Source organism: Lutjanus erythropterus, chromosome 2 (genome assembly GCF_056507025.1).
Source record: "Lutjanus erythropterus isolate fLutEry1 chromosome 2, fLutEry1.hap2, whole genome shotgun sequence".
NCBI classification, from domain to species: domain Eukaryota; kingdom Metazoa; phylum Chordata; class Actinopteri; order Lutjaniformes; family Lutjanidae; genus Lutjanus; species Lutjanus erythropterus.
Genome location: NC_139318.1, coordinates 29847215 through 29872409, shown reverse-complemented (window position 1 = coordinate 29872409; position 25195 = coordinate 29847215). Strand labels below are relative to the sequence as shown.

The 25195-nt window shown below is 37.9% G+C and overlaps 1 protein-coding gene across 6 annotated transcripts in view; it reads left to right on the top strand.

Moving 5' to 3' along the window:
- The window catches only part of pparg (peroxisome proliferator-activated receptor gamma), a 41874-nt gene that overhangs the window by 9789 nt on the left and 6890 nt on the right, over window positions 1-25195 (top strand). For 2 of the 6 annotated variants that reach the window (XM_084736769.1, XM_084736740.1), the window contains exons 2-5: window positions 11729-12013; window positions 12961-13127; window positions 19363-19501; window positions 24873-25069. In XM_084736769.1, coding sequence (XP_084592895.1) covers window positions 11731-12013; window positions 12961-13127; window positions 19363-19501; window positions 24873-25069 — 786 coding nt within the window. In that variant the 5' untranslated portion in view covers window positions 11729-11730. Of the gene's footprint in view, window positions 1-2869; window positions 2942-9861; window positions 9884-11725; window positions 12014-12960; window positions 13128-19362; window positions 19502-24872; window positions 25070-25195 lie in introns of those variants that run through there. The other 4 variants (XM_084736752.1, XM_084736739.1, XM_084736743.1 and 1 more) reach the window with 3 other exon arrangements.

Here is a 25195-nt window from a genome sequence, read left to right as displayed (position 1 = left end):
CTATCTGTGCACTAACAACTGAGCTGGAGCTGTAACTTCCCATTAAAACATAACGTATAACTTATTTAAGTTTACATTTCTGATTGTACTTAAAATTATAGGGGATGGTAGCTGTATTTTTGAACTTTAGATGTGGACAGTCAAGCTGTGTCCCCATGTTTTCAGTTTTTATGCTAAGCTAAGCTGAATGGTTCTAGCTCAATGTTTAATGCACAGCCATGAGAGTGGTATTGATCCTCTCATCTAATCCCCAACAAAAAAAGTGAAAAAGAACATTTCCCAAAATGTTGAACTATTCCTTCAAGTTCATTTTGCGCACAATTTTAAACAGAGCCGAAATGTTATCTTTGTATTTACTCAGCGGTTCAGTATGTTTCTGTGTGTCAGACTAAACAGACAGTATACACCGGTGGAAACTTTGTGGGTGGTTTATTGAGTGGTCATAGGTTTCAGCTAGTCTTCACTTCTGTCCCCAGCTTTACAGAGTCGTCAGTGCTCTACTTCCACATTTCTGCTGTCTCACTGCAAAAACATGATGCAGCCCCTTGACGACAACAGACATAGGGTTAGCAAGCAAGGAGCCAACGACCACAGTGCTCCCACTTCTAAATCTTTTAACAAGAACATACTAAAGTAAGAGTTTAGCTCAATTTGTGAAGCTCAGTTTGGACACATCAGAGGTGAAGTCGTAGTAGAAGCATATGTTTGTGTTTATATCTGCAAGTGCAATTGATTTCTTGTTCACTTTGACTTACCGAAAACCAATTATTGGCATTTGTCACAGGGTGTTGTGTTGACTGTTGGGGTCTGACTCATATTATGGTTAAGCTGATGGTAGATTCTCTTTGGTGCGTGATTAATTTCACACAAAACATACATGATGTACAGAAACACAAATACCAGCTTTTGTTACATGGAAAAACAACTGTAGAACATGATCTGATGAGTCAGTTTGTCTTCACACTTGAGGTATTTCAGATGCAGTTTCAACTTGTACCTGAGGTTTACTGTATGGTTCAACCTACTCTTATGTACCTTTATAAACTTAAACTGTGGTAGATCTGTCATGGTGTAGGAGCCTTTAGATGAACATTTACTTTGTCTAAAAAAGGCCCCAAACAAGATTTCATATAAACAGTTAAACTGTTATATAATAATCAAATTCAGTTTCATGGGCACCTGGATAACTCAACAGTCACCTCACCCAAAGTTAATTTCTTAATCTATTTTAAATCTTTTTCTGTCTAAGAACCGATAACTTTCCCTCTTGGAAAAAGTGCAGTTCAACATTCTTTCTAATTTGCTCTGTGTTGTTGAAAGGATAGGTTATTGTTCCAGTGCACACTTATGGTATGAGTGTGGAGTCCTGAAAGCTACAAAATACACAGCAGTGAGTAAATGATTGATGTCAGCAGATGAGCTGAGACTCTTTGTCTAAATAGGTAAGTCAGTGTGTCTCTTCTGTGTCGTTTCACTGATAATTGTTTCACTTTTTTTCAGGAGCACATACATTTTGCTTAGTAATTGTTTTTGCATCCCTGTATAGTCACGTAACGTAGGCACAAATGTAAAAGGCAGGCAGAAATTTCCCATTGTTGCTGTCAATAAGAAGAAACCACTTCTCTCTTGTTTGGTCTGGGAACATATGCAAGCATGAAGTGTATTTTATATAGCGGAATTTGAACACATCTGTAACTATACTGTCTCAATATTTTTAGTCATTGGCAATGCACATTTTCTCAACTGTTGGTTGTTGGCCAGATGTTCAGTCAGCCCTTGAAAATGACAATAAAAATGACTAAAAAATTACTAATATAATGATTGGGGCAGTGTCTTGTCAAAAATCTGGCAATACAATACAAACCACCATAAAGGGGTTACAATTCAATATATTACAATATTGTAAACAAGGTATATATTGATATTTTTTTATTCTTTTTATTTTTTAATCTAATTTGAGGAAGACTGTAATAATATAAAGAACACACTATCATATGCATAAAATCTCTGTTAAAAAAAGTTTACTTTTTATGCAGTGAGAACAGTGAAGATAGATGACACCACTGCTATTTAGTGGTCAAGCATTTAAACACGACACAAATTGAACTATTGCGACAAAACATGTACCCTACTACGATATGTTGGAACACATTGTAGAATCAACCTAGTATGTGATTCAGATTACCACCTCTGAAAAAACACCTGTGTTCAAAGAACTCACATAACTAAAAATAGTTTTGTTTGTGATGTGCATAAAGGAAAGGACACATTCTGTCTCTAGTTAATGAGAGATAACAGCTATTATACTGAGTTGACCTTGTTGGTATTGCATGAGGAGGCAGAAGTGAGTGCGTCACTGCTCTCACATCGACACTGAGTGACTGAACGCAGGGAGAGAAGTGCAACCAGAGAGGCATGATGAGGTCGCCTGTCAGAGTGAAGCAACAGGAAATCATCTGCATCTGATGTCTACCACCTTACACACACACACACACACACACACACACACACACACACACAGGAGAGAACACAAATACAAGGAAACACTTTTAAGCACAAGAACACACATACACAAGTACTTACTGTACAATTACACAGAAATGTGCAGATATTAAAACTTAGAAATGAAAGACACAGACACACACGCACACACACACACACACACACACACACACACACACACACACACACACACACACACCACATGATAGTTAGCTGTCTGAACTTCTGCTGAGCCCAGACTCTGTCAGAGAGAGAAAATGTGTGTGTGTAGTTCCCTTTCTATTGGTCATCACTTCCTGAGGAAAAGCATGACCACACACACACACACACGCACATGCACACACACTCATGCAGTCTGTACTGTCACTGCCACTGTCACTTGGTTGCTGGTCAGTGAGAAGACACTGAACACTCTCAGAAATGAAACGGGAGAAACAGGGTGAGTGGAATGTCCTGTACCCTGTGTGTGTGTGAGTGTGTGTCACTGTCATTCAGTTCATCATGTAGAATCAATGCATAACCTGTGGATCGCTACAATGAATGCATGACTGCCACGTCTGATAAAAGGCTTTAGGTTGTTTAAAAATCTGCAATGAATACATTTGCACTTTGGGTGTGTGGCGAGTATATTTCCACCTTTTACGAGCTGACAGGCCGACATATCAGTGAGATACTGTAGGTCAATGAGTTTTGTCTGATATGTACTATTCATTCTCTCAGTGTATCACCTTATAAGCTTGCCTGCATTTATGTTGGCCATGAGCGAGCTGTTGAAAAACTTGCACTTCATGGATATTTCTTTCAGTTTTTTCCCCAAAAGGGCCAAGTGAGCAAGAGAAAATCTGTAACTAGGTCATGTGAGACAGCTTCATATTCTTTGTCTTTGTGTTCTTGTGTGAATGCATAAACCAGGTGTTCTTTTGAAATAAAGGCACAAGGTTTAAATCAGAAATAGACATGAAGTAGTTGTGTAGTTGCAATTAACAAATATCCTCAACTGCGTGCATGTTTTTAAAATACACACAACTATGCTTTTCTTCAAATTGTGCCATTTTTAAGAAGTGCTCCCGCCCCCTCAATCTGACCTCAGGTTCACCTGATGCTTATCAATGCTCCACTTTCTTAGTTTTGAAAGTTGAAACAAAAAAATAGACAAAAAATCAAATAGAAATCAGAGAGAGGGGATCTAGGTCCCGTTTTACTCAGAGCTGTGCCAAGTAGACAGAGATTGTGGTTGCTTACCTCCCACTGTGCCAAGCTTTGAAGTTTCTGAGTTAATTCAGTACCAACCAAGCAAGTGGGTTTTCAGACAAGAGGAGACTCTCGTTTCTGTCAAGCGGGCAGTCCAGACCTCAGGCTGACACTTTGTGTGCACATGGTTTTCCATTACTCTTCTGTTTGATCGTATAGGTGCAGAAGGGGAAGGCCCCTTCAGGTAATTCTGCCCATAGTGGCTTCACACCAACAAAGTTTTTCAAAAAAGTGCAAATTTCCTGAAGAGTGAAGCAGGATGCCAGCTTTTTCAGCATTTACACTGCATGTGACTTTTGAAAAAACTGTTTGATGCTCAAGTTCAACTTCTTTTATGGTCATGTACACAACAATTACAGTGAAGCAGTCGTTGACAATGAAATAATTTGATCTCTTACAGGCTCTTACAGATACCTTACACATAAAAAATATGTATAAAGAAAAATGTGTGAATGAAACCAAATCTAAAGTGAAGGACACAGTGACAAAGACCTAGTGTAGCAGCTAAAATATAGAAATAATGTGATATAAAATATAAAGTAAAAATATAATACTGTGGTAGCTTGGCAAAAGTAAACACAATTTTACTCAAGTAGAAATACTTGTGTTATAAAAACTGGTAAAAGTAGAAGTACTAATTCAACTTTTTTACTTAAGTAAAGTGAAAAAGTGCAGAATACTCAAGTACGCAGTAGCCCTCTGAGTTTTACCAGTTGTTTCTGTGCAAAGCGAACCTTTTTCTTTGCGGTTGAGTCTCCCTCTCTTGTCTGTTTCATCGTGTTGAATCTATAACATCATATTCTTCTTGTTTCATCTGCTGTGATTTGCATTGATGAACACACCAAGGATCCTCCTTTTTTATATACTATTGTTCCACCTGGTTAGGTTAAAATTGGTCTCGATGTTGGGAAGACGGTGCACAATGATGCAAAATAAAAATAATTGATAATTTCCCTCAAATGCGAGGGGAAGACCCCTGTGCAGACACTTGCGATCATAAAGACAGACAGAAAAGGAACCATTTAACTATGTATGTATGTACCGTAGTACCATGCATAGTAGAGTATAAAAAGTATAAAAGTATGACATCGTAAAAGTCCATTTATCAGTATGATGTTTTGTAAAATCAGCTTCTTACAAATAAAGCACAGCGTTATCAAAACACATGATCCTTTCGCTGTATTCCACAGCTTCCTCATGCAGGAGTAAGCAGGCACCAACACACAACACCAACACCAAGCACACTTAATCTTTTCAAAGAAATTGTGGGGACTGTGAGGCAGACGTGCGGGCGGGCATATCTTAGTCACCGACTCTGAACCACATGCTGTTTTACATGAAGAGGTCAGGAAGTCACATAGCTCTGTGTACTAACTCTCTCCCTCTCTCTGTCACACATACACACATTCATATACTCATTTTACACAGAACAACTTTCATAACATAAATGGCTTACTATGCAAAAAAAAAGAAAAGAAAAAACATGCCTTCTAGAAGGGAAATACTCTGCAACATGTCATTTTGTCACCAGGATGTTACAAATGCAACAGCAAGAACTTGTCAAGTGTTAGACGTAGCTAAATTAAGCATATATACAGCTCTACTAGGTGACACAAATTTATTCCTGCTTGCAGTTAACTTCACCAGTCAAGATGTGTTCAAACACCCATCAAAAATATGTTGTTGTCCTTTGTCGTATTATATCAAATTTCAGATTATTTTCCAACAAAATGCATTCACATATCAAAATATGTTTCCAACAGTATGTTTGATAGAGTGATGATTGTCTACATTGACATTTAGTGGTGTAGTTTTCACCCTCGGAGAGGCAACATAGTTTTTATTCAAACAGAAAAGATAAGAGTGTTAATGCTCCTGAATGCAGCGGGGCAGGTTCTGCCTTTTGTCTCTTACATAAATATACCAGACAGGCTTCTGTGTTGACCTTTCCTAAACTACACCTCACCTTGTGCATTTTCTTTGTTTGATGGCCATGACTTACTGTGTAGGAGTGTAGGAGGCCTCTACACCCTTGGAAAAAATTAAGACGATAATACCGGATTTTTGACATTGTTACATGTAGTTTTAGTCAGTTAGTTCATTGATATAAGCTGAAATCAAAATGAGTTTTATCAGTATGGAGATGCTTGCTTGCCCAGATTGAAATAAATAAAAAATGTATTTGAGTGCTGTCAGGATGAGAGGGATACGTTGACATTAACATTGTTTGCTAACTAGCTAGGGAATTGAACCGGCAGCTGCTGCAGAGAACTGATAGCCTCAACACATGGTGCGCATGCTCTACCAACTGAGCTATAGGGGTGCCCTCCTGAAGTCTAAGTTTAAAGTTAATACTGAATCACATTTCAAATTTGAGCTGTAAGGTTTGTTGCAACAGAGGTAAATTTAATCTCAGTTCAGAGTAAAACGATATTTAAAAAGAGGTTTGATTGTAAGCTATCTTAATTTTAAGCTGTCCAGTAGTTTTAAAGTTTGGCGTAACATAATTTAAATTTAAGTCATGATTAAATCAGGTTTAAAAATTAATCCTTGTTGGTGCAACCCAGCCTTAGTCCTTTGTTAAATCCATACTGTAAGTGCTTTCCTGCTTTGGATTTTTCTATATATAAACTGGAAAACACTTCATTCATTAAATTCAGTGAAACTCCACATTCAAAGGTACACAATGACTTCACCCACTTTCTGTGCAGTAATCTGATCCCCTGCCTTTGCTTCAGTCCAGTTTGGACCAAATTGTGCTGCAGTGAAGAAATACGAATGTTAAAAAACATTTCATTAGTTTTGCAACTTTGTCCCTAAGGAAAGATTTCACATCTCTCTGTATGACCTCTCAATTTCACCTCTTTCTTCTGAACTGCTGATTTTAGACTGACTACATCATCCAACTACATCGTTCCCTCTCGTGAAGTTAATATTACACTATTAGAATTTTGTCTCATGGTCCAGCTTTTGTGGGTCTGTACTTTTTGCTACTGTCTCAGTTAATATCGTTGTCCATTCAAATATCCTGAAAAGATATTACACAGAAAGGTGGATGCTCTTTACTGTAGGTTGTCAAAAGTATCAATACTTTGAAACTTTCATTATACTGTACTTTTGTTCGTTATAGTATTTAAAGTTCCAAAGCTATTCGAAAGTCTTCAGTTAAGTTTTTAATTTCCTGAAATTTGGACTAGGACTTTTTTTTCTTTTTTGTCATGGTTTCGAAAGAGGTATCGAGTAAACGCTTTTTTTTCCTACTGGTATTGTATCAAAGTGTAAAATTCTGGTATCGTGACGTCTCTACTGTATCTGTTGGCACAGACACACACACACACAGTGTCACTCCGGCTTGTCAGTATACAGTAGCTTGCCAGACCTGCCTGTCAATTTGCCGTTGGCCTATTGTTATTATGTCATGACTGAGGCAAGAGCTGTTAGAAAGTACTCCTACATGCTGTACTCTCACCTGGGAGACAAGTTCTGGCATGTGGAAATCTGAGAACTGGCAGGAGACACCGGCACTGCTGTCACGCACGTGCTCTCTCTCTCTCACACACACACACACCTTTACAAACACAATACACACGGCATAAACCTTACTAATCATCTGTCACCTTTTATATGTCTGACAGGCTGTTTGCCCACACAGCTTTAACAGATAAAAACATGTTGAAGTCAGTATATTTGGTGCTACATTGTTTCTGTGAACCCTCTCAGGAGAGACGTTATACACTCTTAGAAATACAGGTGCTAACTATATAGAGACGGTAGAGTTCTTTGGCTTGTCCCCAGAGAAGAGCCCTTTGTGATTCCTGGTAAAAAGTTTCCACTTGAAATCCTGTCAGAAAACCCTTCTATGGTGTAGTGATTCCACAAAGAACCGCCGGTAGAGGTTCTAGCCTCTTTCCACTTTATGAGGGTGCTAACAGGAATCCATTTACCTAAAGAGATCTAAAGAGAACCCTTTTATATTCCAGAGGTTTTATCAAGAACCCACCCAGGGGGAACTCTTTTATATTCCAGGGCAATTACAAACACTAACAAAAAGTAACTTGCATTTTGGAAGATAAAATAGAAAACAACAATCTAGTGAAGCAAAGTAGGCATGATGGGAACTGTGGGCTGTCTACATTTAAAAATACTATTTGAAACCTGGGTCAACATTTGAATATTTGAGGGTAGATGATCTTTTTACATCCATGCCATCAACAATCCTTAAAGAGCATCGCTCCACCGAAATGGTGGAAAATCTTAGTGGAGCCCTCAGTCTCTCAAAGAACGCTTGACAAACCCCATCTTCAAAAAAGGTTCATCAGAAGCAAATGGCTCTGGGTAGAACCTCAATGATTCAAGAGAGAACCCTTATATCTAAGAGTGTATAGGACAAACTTGTTTTTACGACATGATTTAAGCACCATGGTTTAACTGCCAGGTTGCAGCTGCCTTCCTTTTTTTCTTTCTAAGAGCCCGCTGAGTACAGAGCATGACTTTCCTAAGATAAGGGTTTTTTCTTGAAGCCTCCTGGGTGCAGTTTAGTTTCTTGAAGTGGTCTGGGGACTTGCTCTCTGCCACCCCTTTTACTGAATCTCTCTTACACTTCATCTCCAGAGCTTTCTCTCCCTCTCACAAGATTTCTGTCTCCATATGATGATTTGATGCCAACCAGGATGCAAGTTGCTTCAATGCTCCATCTATTTTAGCTTGGGATCAGCTGGCAACTGGCCAACAAACAGAAAAATATCCAGGTTTCTCTGGTTATTAATAGTCAGCATTTTCCCCTGCAAGAGCTTCCAAGACAGTGGAAGCACACATACTGCTTGTTCTGAAACAATGTTAGTCAATGTGAATTTTAAGTGGATCCCCCGTTGATTGGACTGCCACGGTCCAAACAAGTAAAAAGGAAACAATAAGTAGTTGAGAAAGGAGGATGTTTGCTCCACGGGGATGTTTTTCAAAGTAATTTGGAGCCATTTCAAGCCATTTCTATACCTGGTGCTACCGTATCATCGGAGTATTGCTATTTTAGGTTTGCCCTGTTATATAATTCATTGCATTCTTTGTTACATTTTTTTCCAAATCAGGCACTCGAGGTTGATTAGATGAGGTTTATTTTAGGAACCAGTGTTTGTTACAAAAGGTTGTTTGGAGGGCCAGGTGGTTCAAAGCAGGGACTTTTTACTCTATTGATTATTTATAAACTTTTGGTAGTTTCCTTTTCTTTAGTTTAAATCAGGTTCAGAATTCAAGCATGGCTTCCACATTCTAAAAAAACAGAAAACAGTGTGGGAAAACTAAATAGTTTCCAGTATTTATAAATGATGCATCAGCCTTTTCCTTCCTACTGTAGAAAAAGTATTCTCCCTTCACATTTAGGACAGATTGTTATTTAAAGAGAGCAAAAATCATAATGTTTAAGGATAACTTTTATGTTGTTGTACATATAACTGCAACAATTAGTCAGTGAATGTTGATCAGTTATCAACTATTAAATTAATGGCCTACTATTTCATTTAGAGTCATGTTTAAAAGAAAAATATCCAGATTTTCTGATTTCAGCTTCTCAAAATGTTGAAATAAATTCAGCAACACATCATCAAAGAACTTTGTTTATTTAGGAAAAAACACCTTTAATATCTTAATCTTTTTCATTTTAATGTAACCTTACTTTAAAGAATATCATCTTTCCTGTCTGGCCCTAGTGTGTTCAGTACTTAAACGTTTTTCTAATAGATTTAAACAGAATCAAACACTTAGATCTGTGGGGGGTGTAGTTTAGAAAAGCAACACTAACAATTAAAGACATGCCATAAACAACATATTCTACTAATTTCTGCATCACCAAAAAACCTTATACAAACTTACCCCTGATTATGTAGCCTTGTGTGAGTGGTTTGCTTTTGTGTGGACTGTAGTTACCTCATGATGATTGGACTTTGACCATCTCGGCAGATATTTCTCATCCAATGTCCGATCTGAGTTAGATATTGGAATGACTGAAGAGCCCTTGTTCATTTGTATCAACGAAGAGTAGAATAGTACTGAATATTGTAGAAGGAGCTGTGTGGAAGAAATCTTTTCCCAAGACTTTCTGAATGTTGATTAAGCTCATTTCTCAGACATTATTCAGGTAAAATTATTTATTTTTCTCCAAGTAGCAAAGTTTATTAAAATGATAATGCTGGTGAGATACTATATTTTTCTTAATGTCAACAACAGTAAAACCAAAACCTACAATGAATTGATTCACCTAACCAAAGTGTGATGTAGCTTATTTCTTTGTGTCAGAGCTACATGTTCATTCAAAGGCTGTTAAAAACATATCTGTGAGCCACACAACTGCACTGGTTTACATATAGTTTCAGTCTTACAATGTACAGCACATAGCACTGCATTTATTATCAGTCACTGCCATATACATTGTCCTGCTTGCTATTGCTCCAAATATGGCTAAAAATAGTCCTCAACAAATACGCTATTTACACTTGTCTGAGTTTGCTAAAAAACACATTGCCCAGATTTTCTTTTTATTATTAAGCCTATTTTAAAACTAGAGTGATAGTTCACATTATTTGAGTGGGGTTGTATGAGTATTTATCAATAGTCAATGAGCTAACCAGTGTACTGCTGAGAACAGGGTTAGAAGCAAAACCTATTTTCGCCATAAAAAAAAAAAAATGATGAGAAACCGCTGTTATATAAGCCAAATATTGCTCTCTTGCTCAACCAGACTCCTTTTGGAAAAGCAGTAATTTTACTTAGCAGAACACAGGGCTCTGCTGGTCTACTGGTGCCTCAATCTGTTTGTTTGTGCTATTGTGTGATTTTGATGAGTCCGAACTAACCTTTTGAAACACTGGAGTCACACAGTGACACAATCAAACTAATCAATCGAGGCACTGATAGATCAGCAACTCCTGTGTTCTGCGAGATAAAATAAGTGATTTCACCTAAGGAGCCTGGTTCGTTTGGAGAGAGTGACATTTGGCTTATATAACAGTGGTTTCCTGGGGGAAAAGGCTATATGATGGCGAAGTAAAGCAGTGAATCAATTTGAAGTAGAGCCTAATCAGACCTTTTCATAAGCTTCCTGCACCAGTACTCCTGCTGCTTGTCTAGATTGGGGATGTGTCGACTATAGGTAATACACTGACTATGGATAAGTACGTTATACAACCCCGCTTCAAATAATCCGAACTACCATATATCTTGAAACATTTGTGATCTGTTTTTAGAGATTTACATGCACAGTGGAAGGAAATCGACTGGCAGCTGATAGCCACAGACATGTCTTGAAGTTGGCATTGGTCTTTCCTTGGTCCTTCATTTGCAACTCAGTTCTTACTTGACGATCAGTAAAACATGTCAAAACTCAGAAGGTGCAGTCTGTTCTACTCCAGAAGCTAGAATCATCCATCCTTGGCCTGAGACAGACTGAAGCTCAAACAGTCCCTGTTCTCTGGGTGCTTGGGTTGGGTAATCACATAGCGAGCCACCCAAACAGCAACAGAGGAAAATGGTGTTTTGAGGAATAAGAGACGTTACTCAGTGCCAGAGATCGTCTTGTACTCCCTGCGACACAGTCTGCCTCCTTGTTTACTAGATAACGGACAGACTGCAGGACTGAGCTGGGGGACCAGGGGTTCTCATCAGGGTGTTGACTGTGTGTGTGTGTGTTTGCCTTGTTTATGTTTTGGGCTTTTCTGAGCAGACATATTTAATCATGAACACCACACACAACACAGCATGCGTGCTTGTCCCTGTATATTTTTGCTGCCATCCTTTCTCCCTTCCTGTTTCTCTTCTCTTTTTTATCTCATCCCCCCTTTCTCCCTCTGTCTCTCTGACTTTTCCTCTTCCTCCCCTCCTCTCTCTGGTTCTTCTTGTGCTGTTTTCTTTTTAACAAGGCCACATGCAGTCAACAAAGGATGTTGCATCAGCTTTCATGTCATTGCTTCATCTCTCTCCACAGTAGACATGGTGGACACCCAGCAGCTCCTGGCCTGGCCTGTTGGCTTCAGTCTGAATGCTGTGGACCTGTCAGAACTGGATGACAGCTCCCACTCCCTTAACATGAAGCATTTGTCCACGTTGGACTACGCCTCCCTCTCCTCTTCCTCCATCCAGTCCTCCCTGTCTCCCCCGCTTGCATCCTGCATCTCTCCCACTGGTGTGGCCTATGACCCCAGTCCACCGCAGAGCGAAGAACACCTGACCAACATGGACTACACAAACATGCACAGCTACAGGATGGAGCACAGTAAGTCTAGTCTGTGATGGGTTAACCAAAGCTTAAACAGTTTTCCTTATGCTGATTATATGCAAACCAAGCATAGCAGCAAAACTGCCTCAGAGGGGGTAGAAACTGAATCATTTGCAACTTGTTTTAAGCAGTGTTGAGGAAGGACTTTAAAAGAGCTTGCTAAAAGTTCAGTTCACAGAGGTTAAAATTAATTAGTTCATGTTCATAGTTCATAATTTAGAATTTTGAACTAAGTTCATAGTCCCAAGAATGAACTAGTTAACAATAATTTCTTCTGTTTTTTTTCTATTTTATATAGAACCTCCTGCTACCAGGGACACTAGAGTCTATATAATGACATCTTATGCAATGGTCATGTTTTTGTATTAAAATGTGAATACTGAATGGCCAGGAATACTTATGTCTTAAGTTATTAACACAGTTTACAAAAATTTGAGAATGTTTTTCACTGCAGCAGACAGCAAACATGAACACCAACATACTGCTAAAATTTTCAACTTACAAGTTGAAATTCTGACTGTCCAATTCAAATCGATGCACCGTAATGCATGAGAAATGTAAGGAGATAAAGAGGGAAATGAGGGAGATGAGACAGACTAGATGAGCAAATATGATGCAGGTCTATCTGTCCTTTTCTCATTGTAACACAAACTCCAGTCTGCAGTGTAGCTCATACACTTCATGCTGCATGATCAACCAAAGTTTCCATATCACCTTGACATTTCCGTCTGTATTCGCATGCTCCTTCTCAATCTGCAATCACACTTCTGTTTTTATAAGCTGAGAATGTGAGCTTGTTTTTTTGCTGAAAACATGACAACGGTTCATTTTAGTGAATTAGATTACAACAAACACAGCATTAAATGAAGTATGTGCGTTTTAGCTTTCTGTCTGTCTGCCTATCTGGTGTCCTGCCTGCCTGACGATGATATATCTTCTATCAGACTCAATCAAGCTGGAGCCGGAGTCGCCTCCGCAGTTCTCTGACAGTCCCACGTTCTCCAAACTCCAGGACGATACACCGGCATCAGCGCTAAACATCGAATGTCGCGTGTGTGGAGACAAAGCCTCAGGGTTTCACTATGGTGTCCATGCCTGTGAAGGCTGTAAGGTAGGACTGAAACATTTCATGAGTTAAAGGGACAGTTCACTCCCAAAATAAAAAACAAACAAACATATTTTTCCTCTAACCTCTAGTGCTAATTATCCATGTAAATTTTTTTTGTTAGAGTTGCCGACTTCTTGAGATATCGGACATTTCTGCAGATGTACTAGAGCTACTTTAGAGCCTGTTTCCACTAGAACCAAAGTAGTTCCTACATTAAACTGCCACAACAAGATCCATAGATTATTTTGAGTCACTGGGTAATGATTTTTGGAAAGAGACACTGTTTTTGAGTTTTTTTAAATGTGATTTTTTTTTTTTTGCACTTTGACCACCACAAGTTGAGTGCCGTTTAGTTCCATTAGGCAGACATCTCTACAAAATATATCTCCAAAACCTCAACATCTCTCATCAAAAACTGTAGATGGATAAATAGCACTACAGGTCAGAGGGAAAATATTTGTGATTTTGGGGTGAACTATCCCTTTAAGATAAAACTAGTTCTATAAGGAAACACTGGGGAAGAATGTATAGCCAGTGTTTAAAACGCCAGATTACACCAGACTGTGGCTGCAACCGAGAAATATCTTCATTATCAATTAATCTGCAGTTTATTCCCTCTATTAATCAGGGTGACGAACAGTTCAAAACTCAAAGATGTTTATTTTACTTTCTCAAGAGACAAAGAAAAGCAGCAAATCTTGTGAGACTGGAACTATCTTATGCTTGTCATTTTTGCTTGAAATATGACTTGATAAAACAATGAATGATAAATTAGGCATCGAAACAGCTGCAGATGAATTTTCTGTTGATTGTTAACCATCATTGCACATCACACTGAGCAGACTGCCTTCGGCCAGATGGGCCTCTCAAACTTGAATGTTTATTAAATTTCAAGGATAATTTGGTCAATATACTCATTCTTTGTTGGAAGGAGTAAACACAACTTCACGTTGACATGATCCTGTATGTAGATGGGCACTGTAATTTATTTTGAGGCAATCCCATATACATCATCCTGCTGCATAAAATTCTTGCTAGTGCTCCAAATCCACAGCTAGAAAATAGTCCTCAACAAAAAAATCACAATGTGCAGCAAGTTAGAGAGGTCTTAAGGTATTGTGAATAGGGATGTCACAACATACTGGTATTGTTGATAACCATGATATTAAAAAAATAAGAAATATTGATCATGAATGATATGCATGTGATAATATCATTTAATTAATCCAGTTGCTCTTAAACATACAGTATCCTCTTAAATTATTTCCTTTTCTTTCTATTCTTATTTTGTCACCCTCCCCCAGCATTCCTCACACACACACCTTTTCATTATCCATTAAGTAAAACTAAATTTTCTTACGATTGCAGTTACAGATTCTCTCCACCTCCCTACACCCGTGTTTTGAGTGTGATTCATTTGCCAAAAAGAGATTAAATGCACAATGAACAAAGTTAAAAATTAATTTTACTGATAAGATTGTTTTTATTCTATTTTATTTTTGATGGATATCATGATAATGTTGTTATCATGAATTCTTTTGGCCACGATAATGGTGCGGTGAAAACCTGATATTGTGACAGCCCTAATCCATGGGATTTGTTGTAAAATATCACCATCCATATCCTTTAATAATGCTGATCAAACACAGTCTTCACAGGAAATACGAATAAACCCCTTAGAAACTGAATAGGGCTGTTTTGTTAATTTTCAGAGCCAACCCAGTTTTTAATTAACACTCAGAAACATGTTTCTAAACATTGTTTTTCGTCTTGTTAAGTCTGTCATGGATGATATACATACCTCCGTCGAGAGATGCATGTTATGACTTAAATTGCACTGCACAGTGGTGGGGAATATATTAATTGCTGCTCTCAAAAAGTAACACTCAAAATCAAAAAGGAAAACAATTGACAGTCATACCACCTCAGAGTCATCTTGTCAGGAAATGGTACTGGGTGTAGCATTTTCTACTGCGAGTCGTGTTTTCTTTTTTTTTTTTTCATTGCCAGTCTTCCTTTATCTGTCAGCACCTTTCACTCTTCGGCGAAACGTTGGTGGAATAAATAATTCTATAATGCATGGAGAAAGGTGTGCATTTTTTCATCTTATTGATGTCTGTCACTTTAACCACAGGCCCCTTACATTTTCCACTCTGCAAGGGCTCATCAAAGGCTTGTGCTTCTACAGCCAGCCCCTTAAACTCTCTGTCTGTTTGTCTTTCGGTATAAATAACTAATAGACTGTGGGTGAGGTTTCACACTTATTTCCATTTTCTTTGAAAAATTGAGACATTGTAAGAAGAGGAGCTATAAATTGTGACATTGTCCTCCCTAGACATATGAGATGGATTTTCAGAAAAGTACTGTGTATGCTTTTTTTTATTTAAATTCTACAGGTCTAAATTTATCTCAGACTAATCAGTATACAGAGCTACTGTACATGCTGTGTTGATGTCTGTCGCCTTCAGCAAGTCTGCAGTGAAGAAACGTTCACTCTAAGACTTTCAATACAATGTGGTAGACTTCACCTGTAGTTCTGAAAAATTAATATACTAAACTTTCTCCATGGCAAAAAACATTGACTGACTGCACTGAGGGACCTTAAAAATAGAAACACCTGTATGGTGCAAGTGACTGCAATACCTAGAATTAATACTACATTACTGGTCTGGTGATATTCTCTTTTTCTTTGTGTCAACAAATCTCATCACAAGACCAAAACCAACAATGAATTGAGCCTACTAATAAGTATTGTGTGATATAACTTACACATCACATCAATGAGCCACCCAGGTTTCTTTACAACCATGGACATGGGCACAGTGGTTTATTTTGATTCTGTCCCACCTACACCATCCTGCTGCTGTATAATACAAACCGAGTCTGTGGCTAATTATAGTTCCCAACACACATACTGTTCATTTCTATTCGAGTAACAGTTTCTTAAAACGAAAGTGTGCCGCCTTTTTAGACTGTTTTTTTAAAAAAAAAAGTGAGCGTAGATTCCATGGATGTATTAAATCCAGAAAACTAATGCAAAGATGGTACCTACTTAGTTCAACGGGAATTTGCCTTCTTGGCACATATGCCAAACTTCCATGGATCAGAAATTCAGAACAGAAAGAGTCTTAAATCACCCTGTTTGCAGTTGAGGTGTCCTGTCAACAATTTTAGAGACATTTCTTCTGTAATGGTGGCTCATGGGGGCAATGCTTTCTGGGTTGTGGGGGAATTTTTTGCTGCTATACCATGAGTGGCCGCTGGGATAAATGGGAGGCAGGGCTGAGGCTTTGAGAACGTTGTGTCCTGTGTTCATTATATATTTGTGAAGATTTCGGTGTCTAGTAGGAGAACAACGGACAGGACATGGAAGTTAGACAGTATTGAGACACATAATAACATATGGTTGTTGTTTTTTTTATTTTTGTGGGACTTGTTGATAATAACTCAGGGTAGCCTAAGCCTCACGGTTTAAAATGCTCATCCTTCTATTAAGATAACTACTTTTGTTCTTTGTGTGTTGATTCAATTATATGCTGTTCTAAATTTTGACAGTTTAGTGGTATTGTAATGGCCTTAATTTTATTGAAAGGTGTTTTTCATATTTTGACAACCTCATTTACATGTTGTAGCAACAAAAGTTTTACAGTGTTATACAATCAAATACAACACAACCACAAACTACACTGCAGTTCATTACTATAGAGTTAAATCAGCACCTCTCTAATAGGGCTGGATGATACGATATAAAATCAAATAGCACAATATTTTTGACCATATGCCATATATATGTTTGGGAGGCTATTGGTGCTTTGACAAAATATTAACACAATGAGATTTTTGATATCAGTAATGTGGATGTAAGGCAAATGGAACAGCCAGAAAAAGTTTCGTAAATTCAGAAAATCTAAATCACTTTACAGTAATGCAACCTTTAAAACCAAGAAAAGACAACACTTATGCTGTGTCATGATATAACATGATGATATAACATAATCTAAAATCCACACTATCTAGTCTCATATCACAATATTGATATAATATTGATATATTGCCCTGCCCTTCTCTGTGATACTGTCAGTACTGTTGTGTTGGATTTACAACAAGGTACAAGGGTTTCTGTTTTTCCGTCCACTTCATTTAAGCCATACTGTAACCGTCAGAGGCTGAATGAAGGTAAGGTACAGTAGTCATTGTTCTGCTAAAGTCTCAGGGGAGACTCACCAGAAGAGGGGGTCAGCCAAGGAGGCAAACACTTAATTGTTTCAAAACAGAAAACATTCTTTATTGAGGTGGAGTCTTGACCCCCTTTAACTTCCTCCCTCTTTAAATAACCTACGATTAAAAAAGGAACATCTTTATGTGAATCACAGGAATGCAGATGCCAAACACACCAATGTTCACAGAGAGTCCAGATGTGGATTTGTGTGCTTACCAAAAAAAAAAAAAAAGATATCCTCACAAAGCCTACAATCCACAGGTTTTTCTTTTTTGTCTACTTTGCTCCATTCAATTCATCTTTCCATTAGCTTTCTTAGTCAGCATGGACAAACACAGCAGCCATCAACAAACCTATGACTGCGCGTAGGAGTGAGCGTTGGGAGTTTGACCACAACTGCATAGTTAATAGCTGAGATAAGCACAAATCTTATGGCTACATTGGTCCCAAGGTTGAAAACATCAAAGAGAGAATCCACCCTGAAACACAATCTGCTTTTACACACACTCGTTGGCAGTATGATTGACTTCCTAAGTGATTAGAAAAAGCCAGATAACTAATCTGCATTTGTTAGTCAATAGATTCTGCATGGAGCTACTCCACCAACAATAAACTTGAATCACATGATGAATAGTGAGGTATAAAATTTCAAAATTAAAATGTTTTTAATGTTAAAGTTGATCTCTTTTGAACATAATTGATTGCCATTTCATCTTTTCACCTCACTGTCCCACTTTCTCCTGTCTTCTCTCAACTATGTGTTTGATGTACAGTTCATACAGTAGTAGGACAAGACAAAAAAAGATAAAGAGATCATTTTTATTTATTCATTTTATATCTAATAATACATTTATCATCTTACTTGCCAACAGAAATAGCTTCTCAATCCTAGTTTTTCTCAATCCTTTTTCTCTAAGAAAATTGTTTCTAGGGCTGCAACTAATGATTACTTTCATCATTGTGTGAAATGTGAAAAATCACATCACATCACATTTTCCCAGGACCCAAATTGATGTTGCAGTCCAAAACCCAGAGGCTCTTCTTTTACTGTGGCAATGAAAAGCAGCAAATACTCACATTTTATAAGCTGAAACATTATACAAAAAAGTAGATAAAACTCTATTAAACTGTTTTACTGACCTATAATCTTTTGTCAAGATAATTTACTTTTCTTCTTTAGATAAACTTGAATCTTTAAGGTTTTTAAACCCCCCAAAATAAATTTCAAAAATTGGTCACAGTGAGCTGTGAACCTGATTTATCATTATTTGGTGTTTGAAAATTAAATGGTTGCAATTGAAAATATCAACGTATTAAATTTCATTCATTTTCACTTTACTCAACATTTTTTTAAATACATTTTTTTTTTTGGTTCCTAAAACTCAACGTAGAAAAGTGAATTATCTCAACAAAACATTATTTGTTGGTAAAAACTTTTTCAAAACATAAGAGTTGGACTCAAAAGTTGAATATTGAAGTGGTGGCGTGGTACAGTACCTCAGCTGGCACAGCGTTTGCCCCATGTGTTGAGGCTGTGAGTCTTCGCCTGCGGCTCTTGCTGCATGTCATTTCCCCCCCGCTCTCTCTCCCTCTTTCCTGTCATGTCTGTGGTTGTCTTATGAATCGAATGCATAAAAAAGCAAAAAGAGAAAGATCTATTGAAGAAAGTTACCTTAAAATTTTGAGTTTTCTCAACTTTTAGGTTTTTACAGTGAACCAAGAAATGTTTGGCATTTTTTTTCTTGAAACAGTTAATCAATTACCAAAATATTGTCAACTAATTTTTTTGGAATGAAATATTGATTAATTAATAATCATTGCAGCTCTAGTTGTTACACTAAAATGCTTATTTCCTCCACAGGTGCAACAAAATATCTTTACCACTTCATAGAAAAGTAGCAGATTTGGAAGTGTTTAAAAAGTTATATATCCCTCGTTTTGGAAAAAAAGAATTTAAAAAGTAAGATATCTTTAGTGACTGTATCTGAAGTAATTGTCTCTCCCTTTCTGTTTTCGTAGGGTTTCTTCAGACGCACAATCAGGCTAAAGTTGGTGTACGATCACTGTGATCTTCACTGTCGCATTCACAAGAAGTCCCGCAACAAATGCCAATACTGTCGCTTCCAGAAGTGCCTCAATGTCGGAATGTCACACAACGGTAAGCTGCTGATACTGTCCTGCACACCTTTTAGAGCAATCAGTGTACAATCACAATATGTAGGGTGGGATATATTTTTGTTAAAGATAAACTTATGCATGAAGTTAGACCATGAAAGGCTTGACTACATGAAATGATGCCCCCTGAGAACGACGGATACATCTTCACCACACTGCTGACAATTTGGTCTCTGAGGCGTGGTGGTAATATATACAGCACTGCCTTATATGCTGCCATTTACTTCCTCTGTGGTCTTCGGCCTCTGTTGCTACCCTTGGGTCATGCTACGGTTCCCAGCGCTCGTGCAGTGTACCTGCCACCTGAACAGATTCAAAGATAAGATTATGGTTGAAAGGTAACTTAAGAACCCTCATTTCCAAGGTCTTGTACTGTTAGAATCGAAACAACAAAAAGCTGTAACTATGTTTAGATGTTTGCTAACACTCTCTGATACTTGACTGCTGAGTGCTGAGTGATTTTAACTTTACTCACCTGCATATTTACTGCTAAAATCAGTTTTTAATTATGTTATGAAGATATAGATCTGTATCTGGAGTGTGGTAACAGCTATGGTTAGAGATATTTTCACTACATACCAACAAAACCATGAAAGCAGCACTTTACACCGTCAGTTTGGCTGCCGTTTGAACGTGTGGAAAGTTAATGGATTGCTTAATGGATTTTTTTTTTGTTTTGTAGTATTTTGGTCAGGGCACACCATTCACTTTAATTATGGAGGGTTTGTGTATGTGATACGAATTCAGTTGATTTTGCCATAGACAAGTGAAAAATGTTTAGTGTATGCATCCTGTGATTCACATCCCCTCCAAAATTTAATGGGTCCTTCTTTTTTAGTTTCATAAAAATCAGGTCGGTAATTTTTCCATAATCCTGCTGATAGACAGGCAGACAAATGAACAACACCAAAAAAATAACCTCCATGACGGAGGCAATTAGCAAATCCACATGTGCAAGCTTTGTTCAGCCCACAGAGGTATTTTCACATATACATGCCAGGCCAGGGCAGAACTGCAAAGAATACCGCAAGACTACCGACACCTCCCACGCTCAGCCACCTGTGGGACGATCAGTGTTGCTGCCAGTCCAAATGCAGTTTGTTTGTGTTTTTTTGCTTTTGGTTAGTGGATTTCATTTCAATTTATATTTATATTTACGAATGACTGATAAATAACTGATCTCAGGTATGATTGTTACTGCACTACATAGTGGTAACATAATTAATTTATTTGAATTTATTTAACTTTGTCCTCTGCACTACCCGCCATCTGTCACACGTTATGTTTCTCTTCCTCTGGTTTCAAGTAAGTGGACTTATCCACTGAAATACAGAAGCTATCAGATGACAGCACCTCACAAGCGCCACAACATAACTGTAATATCTACAGAAGTCATGTAATTAATGATTAAAAATTTTCTCCAGTGGTAGCTCTGCGATCACTATGATTGTTCAGCTGTAGAATGGTTTTGTTTTGTTACGGTGTGTTGACCACTGGAGCACATCGAGGCTATTATTAAAGCTGCAGCAGGCATTTCGAGCATACAGTACAAAACTCCTCACCTCTCTCTGCTGCTTTGTATCACTCCACTGAGCCCCTCCCACCAAGTGACGCACCAAACATGCACATGCTGGGCTTGAAGCAGAATGTCACTGTTGTTGTAACTAACTTGCCAACTAATGTCACCTACTCTGTAAGATATGGCTGACTGGTAAGAAAGACAAAGACACAAAGACATGTAGAAGCTGGATGACCCTTGTTTGGTCGCTGAGATTGGCTAGTTACATGCTAGCGAACCCTGACTGATTAAAACGGAAAAAGAAGTTTTTTTAAAGGATTAATTTAATTAAATGTGGCAACGCCTATGAGCTAGTTCAGGCATTCAAATCAAGCTGCACTGCCAATCACACGTGACATACCTCACTCTAGATAGTACATACCAAACGCACCCTTCCAATCTGGCGGTCTGTTTAAACTGTTAAAACCTGCTGCAGCTTTAAGCGCTGACATCGGCTCCCCAGGTGAGTTTCATCACAGATGTCATCACTGTGTGGGTGTGCTCAGGTTGTGCTTGATCTCCCTGACTCACCTGTTAGGTTAGTGGCACCTGTTAGGGTGGAACAACTTTCAGCTTTCACTCTTTACATTCAAACTCCTGTGATTTCTCAGAATTCTTAGCATCACCTTACACAACTTGAGTCTCGAAGCCACATTTGCCTTTCGTCTTGCAAAAGGGCTTCCTACTCTGCACTGAAGAAGGATGCGATGATAAACAGTGCATTACAGTTTCTATTAGCTGACTGCCCAAAATATGTATGGCCTGTTAACTACATACTTCAGTTAAAGTCAGTGAAATATTGAAGGAAATATTTGGGAGTTGCTGGTGTAATAGGGTCATACAAAATTTTACGCAGTAAAATGTATTCACGTTAATAGGCAAGAAGCTGGCAGGATGGAAAATAACACAGGCAGAGATAAATTGCACTCTCAAATCAAACTGGCTTGACATTAGAAAGCCATGATTTTTTTGTAACTTGTTCAAAGGTCAAGTGGCAGCGACAGTTTACATCCAGAAGAAGCAGCAGAGCATCTCTGCTCCTCATTGAAATGAATAGAGAGCGAAATCAAGAGTGATGGCAGCTTATGAAGAGCTGTAATCAGCACCTGTATGGGTACACAGCATCTCTCGTCCACATCTATACCTGGTATAAACATGCCATGTGTATTTACTGCCTATGTAACAGATACTCAGTAGTTTATTGGGCATTAACACTAAAAAGTTGTTGAATTGGCTTGACTGAATTAAATGATGAATTTCCACATGATTTAATGGCTTTCTTTCAGCACTGAGCAAGTCTGTGGGTCAAACATAGTATCCTTGGGTTGAGTCAACTATATTTGTTATGGTTTATTCAGTGGTGGTTTACTTCAGTATTGTGAAAGTGGTACAAGATTAAGATCAGATGTACAACAAACCCCTGTAATATGTAATAAGTGCAATTTTTGAGTACAAGGAGAGCCAAAAACCCTGCAACGAGAGCTATTATGAGTTCCAAACCAAAAATATTTAACAGGATTTTGTCATATCATCAAGAATATTGTTATAGCGGAATAATCTGGAATTTTGTGATATTATTTTTGGGCCATATCTACCCACCCCTAAGTCGGACAACTTACTTTTTATAATCATCGATCTTAGTTTTTAGAATATAATTTTAAAATAATCTATAAAAGATGTATTGCATTGTTAAATTGTTTGCATGAAATTGTATGCATGCCATGGTCACATCTTTTTTGTGCCATTGTGAGAATTTATCCGTACAGTGTGCTTCCATTTTAAGAGGTTCATTCTCTGCCTTTTGCTAAGACACTGCTATTGGAGTTGATTGAGGGACTTTAAGGTTCTGTGATATGCTAAATGGATCATTAAACATTTTTTCACATGATGAGTAAAACTCAAATCAGAGTATTGAGGACTTGAGAGTCAACAGCCAAACTGCTTTATATTCACAGTATGCTTCTAGCATCTACTCCAGGTAATTAGTTTGTTTCGCCTCTGTTGGCACTTCACCTCTCTGTCCTTCTCCCTGCCTCGTCTTTCCTTCATATCACTCTGCTGTTATTCACGATGTAGCTTTGCAAGTTGGCTCTGTGTAGGTTTCTATTTAATCAATGATTGACATCTCAGAGTACATAGACCTCAACTGATTTCTCCAACCTGCTGTGTCACGGCTACGGGCACGCTGCCAGTTGGTGGTAGGGCCACTTTATTTTGTATTCATTTGCTTAAGGTGTGCATTTATCACACAGTCAGCATTACACAATCACGTACACACACTGCAGTAAATGCAGAGCGCAGGTTTGAATAGAGGGATAATTAATGACTTCCACCAACAGAAAAAAGAGGCTCTAACCATTTCGTAACCCAGTATCAAATTTCACTGAGATTACAAGGAACATTTTCACCACATTAGTGTTAATTTTGTGAGATATCTTTAAGAGATACCTCAAGTTTTTGTTGAATAAAAATCTAGGCAATAAAGTCTTTTAGAAAATTCAGGTAAATTAATCTTTTTGAATTATCTGATGAAAAACACAGGTTGAACAATCCACAACAAAACCTACATAATGTATAGCACCACCTCACCACTTGACTTAACATAACCTAAAAAAAGGTTTCTAATATTCTTATTAGCTATTTTATGGCCATGCTGCTTCCCATCTGATAAAGCTTCTCATCTGATAAAGTAAGTAATTTCTCACCCTCAATGTAACATAAATAGGCCCAGATGTCACCTCCTAAGCCCTGTTGATGTCATTGTTAATTTTAACTTGCACTGTGTGAAAAAACGTCATGTAAGTTACTCCGACTCCTGACTGTGCTCATTGTGTGCTGCTAGTGCAGTGTTTTTTTTGTCAATAATGTTGTATGTTCATATAGTCACAGTTAGCGTTTAAAGACAGCAATGCACATCATTATCTCGACTTTTGCCAAATAATATAGATTGACAATTATATCTTTGTCCAGCATAATGCCACTTAAATAAATAAATTATTATTGATTTGTAAAAAGAGTGTAACAGCTATTGTCTATGATTGATAGAACCCCTTTTGAAAAACCTTGTAAAGTGGTGTATCTATTTCTGCCTTCAGTATAAAAGCTAAATAGAAAAAATTAGAACTACAGCACATGCAGTAAAAATTGACATGAATACAGTGTATATTGTAATCTTTTAGTCAGACCTGGGTCGTTTGTTGGGTATTTGTAACTATACAATATCATCTAAACCTGCAGCAACAGGTGGAACTAGAGAGGAGGAAGAAAATAAATTAAGTATTAAAATTTCTGAGATAGTTTTTCAGGTTTCGCAGTGAGCTGTGATCACGTATAGAAGTACGTAAACACATTATTTAAGGAAACTACATTTTTTTCAATTGCGTCATGAGACACACCTCAAACAAGCACAGATGGAACATTGTGTTGTTGCCAATTTTCCTTTCACTGAATGATGACATGAGCATGACATGAGAAAGATATTGAGTCAAATGTCAGGTATGACTAAGAAAAGTGGGAAATTGACACACAAATAGCTGGAATCAGGGAATTACACTACAGTCATTACATTTCAGTCAATTGACTAATCTATTAATCGACAAACCGTCATAGTGATTAAATCTCAATGCTGTCTTTAAATCAAATACACCAAATTTGTTTGTCTTCAGAAATGAAAATGATTTGAATTGCTGCTCATTATTTCTTTTTTTGTTGTTTACCTTGAAAATGTTAAGAAAAGTCATGTGTGTCTATTTGTGCCCTAATGTGTGTGTTTCTGTCTGTCCGTTTCCTTTCCCAGCCATTCGTTTTGGCCGGATGCCCCAGGCGGAGAAGGAGAAACTGCTGGCTGAGTTCTCCTCTGACATGGAGCACATGCACCCTGAGGCAGCAGATCTGAGAGCTCTGTCCCGGCATCTGTACGAGGCCTATCTGAAATACTTCCCTCTCACCAAGGCCAAGGCCAGGGCCATCCTCTCTGGGAAGACTGGAGATAACGTAAGCAGCACTGCCTTCATTATACTTTACTTTTATAAATTTCTATGTATAATGGGGTGCGGGAGACAGTACTTTGTATTGCCTGCATGAGCCAAAAACACATTGTTTAATTTTTTTTTATCACAG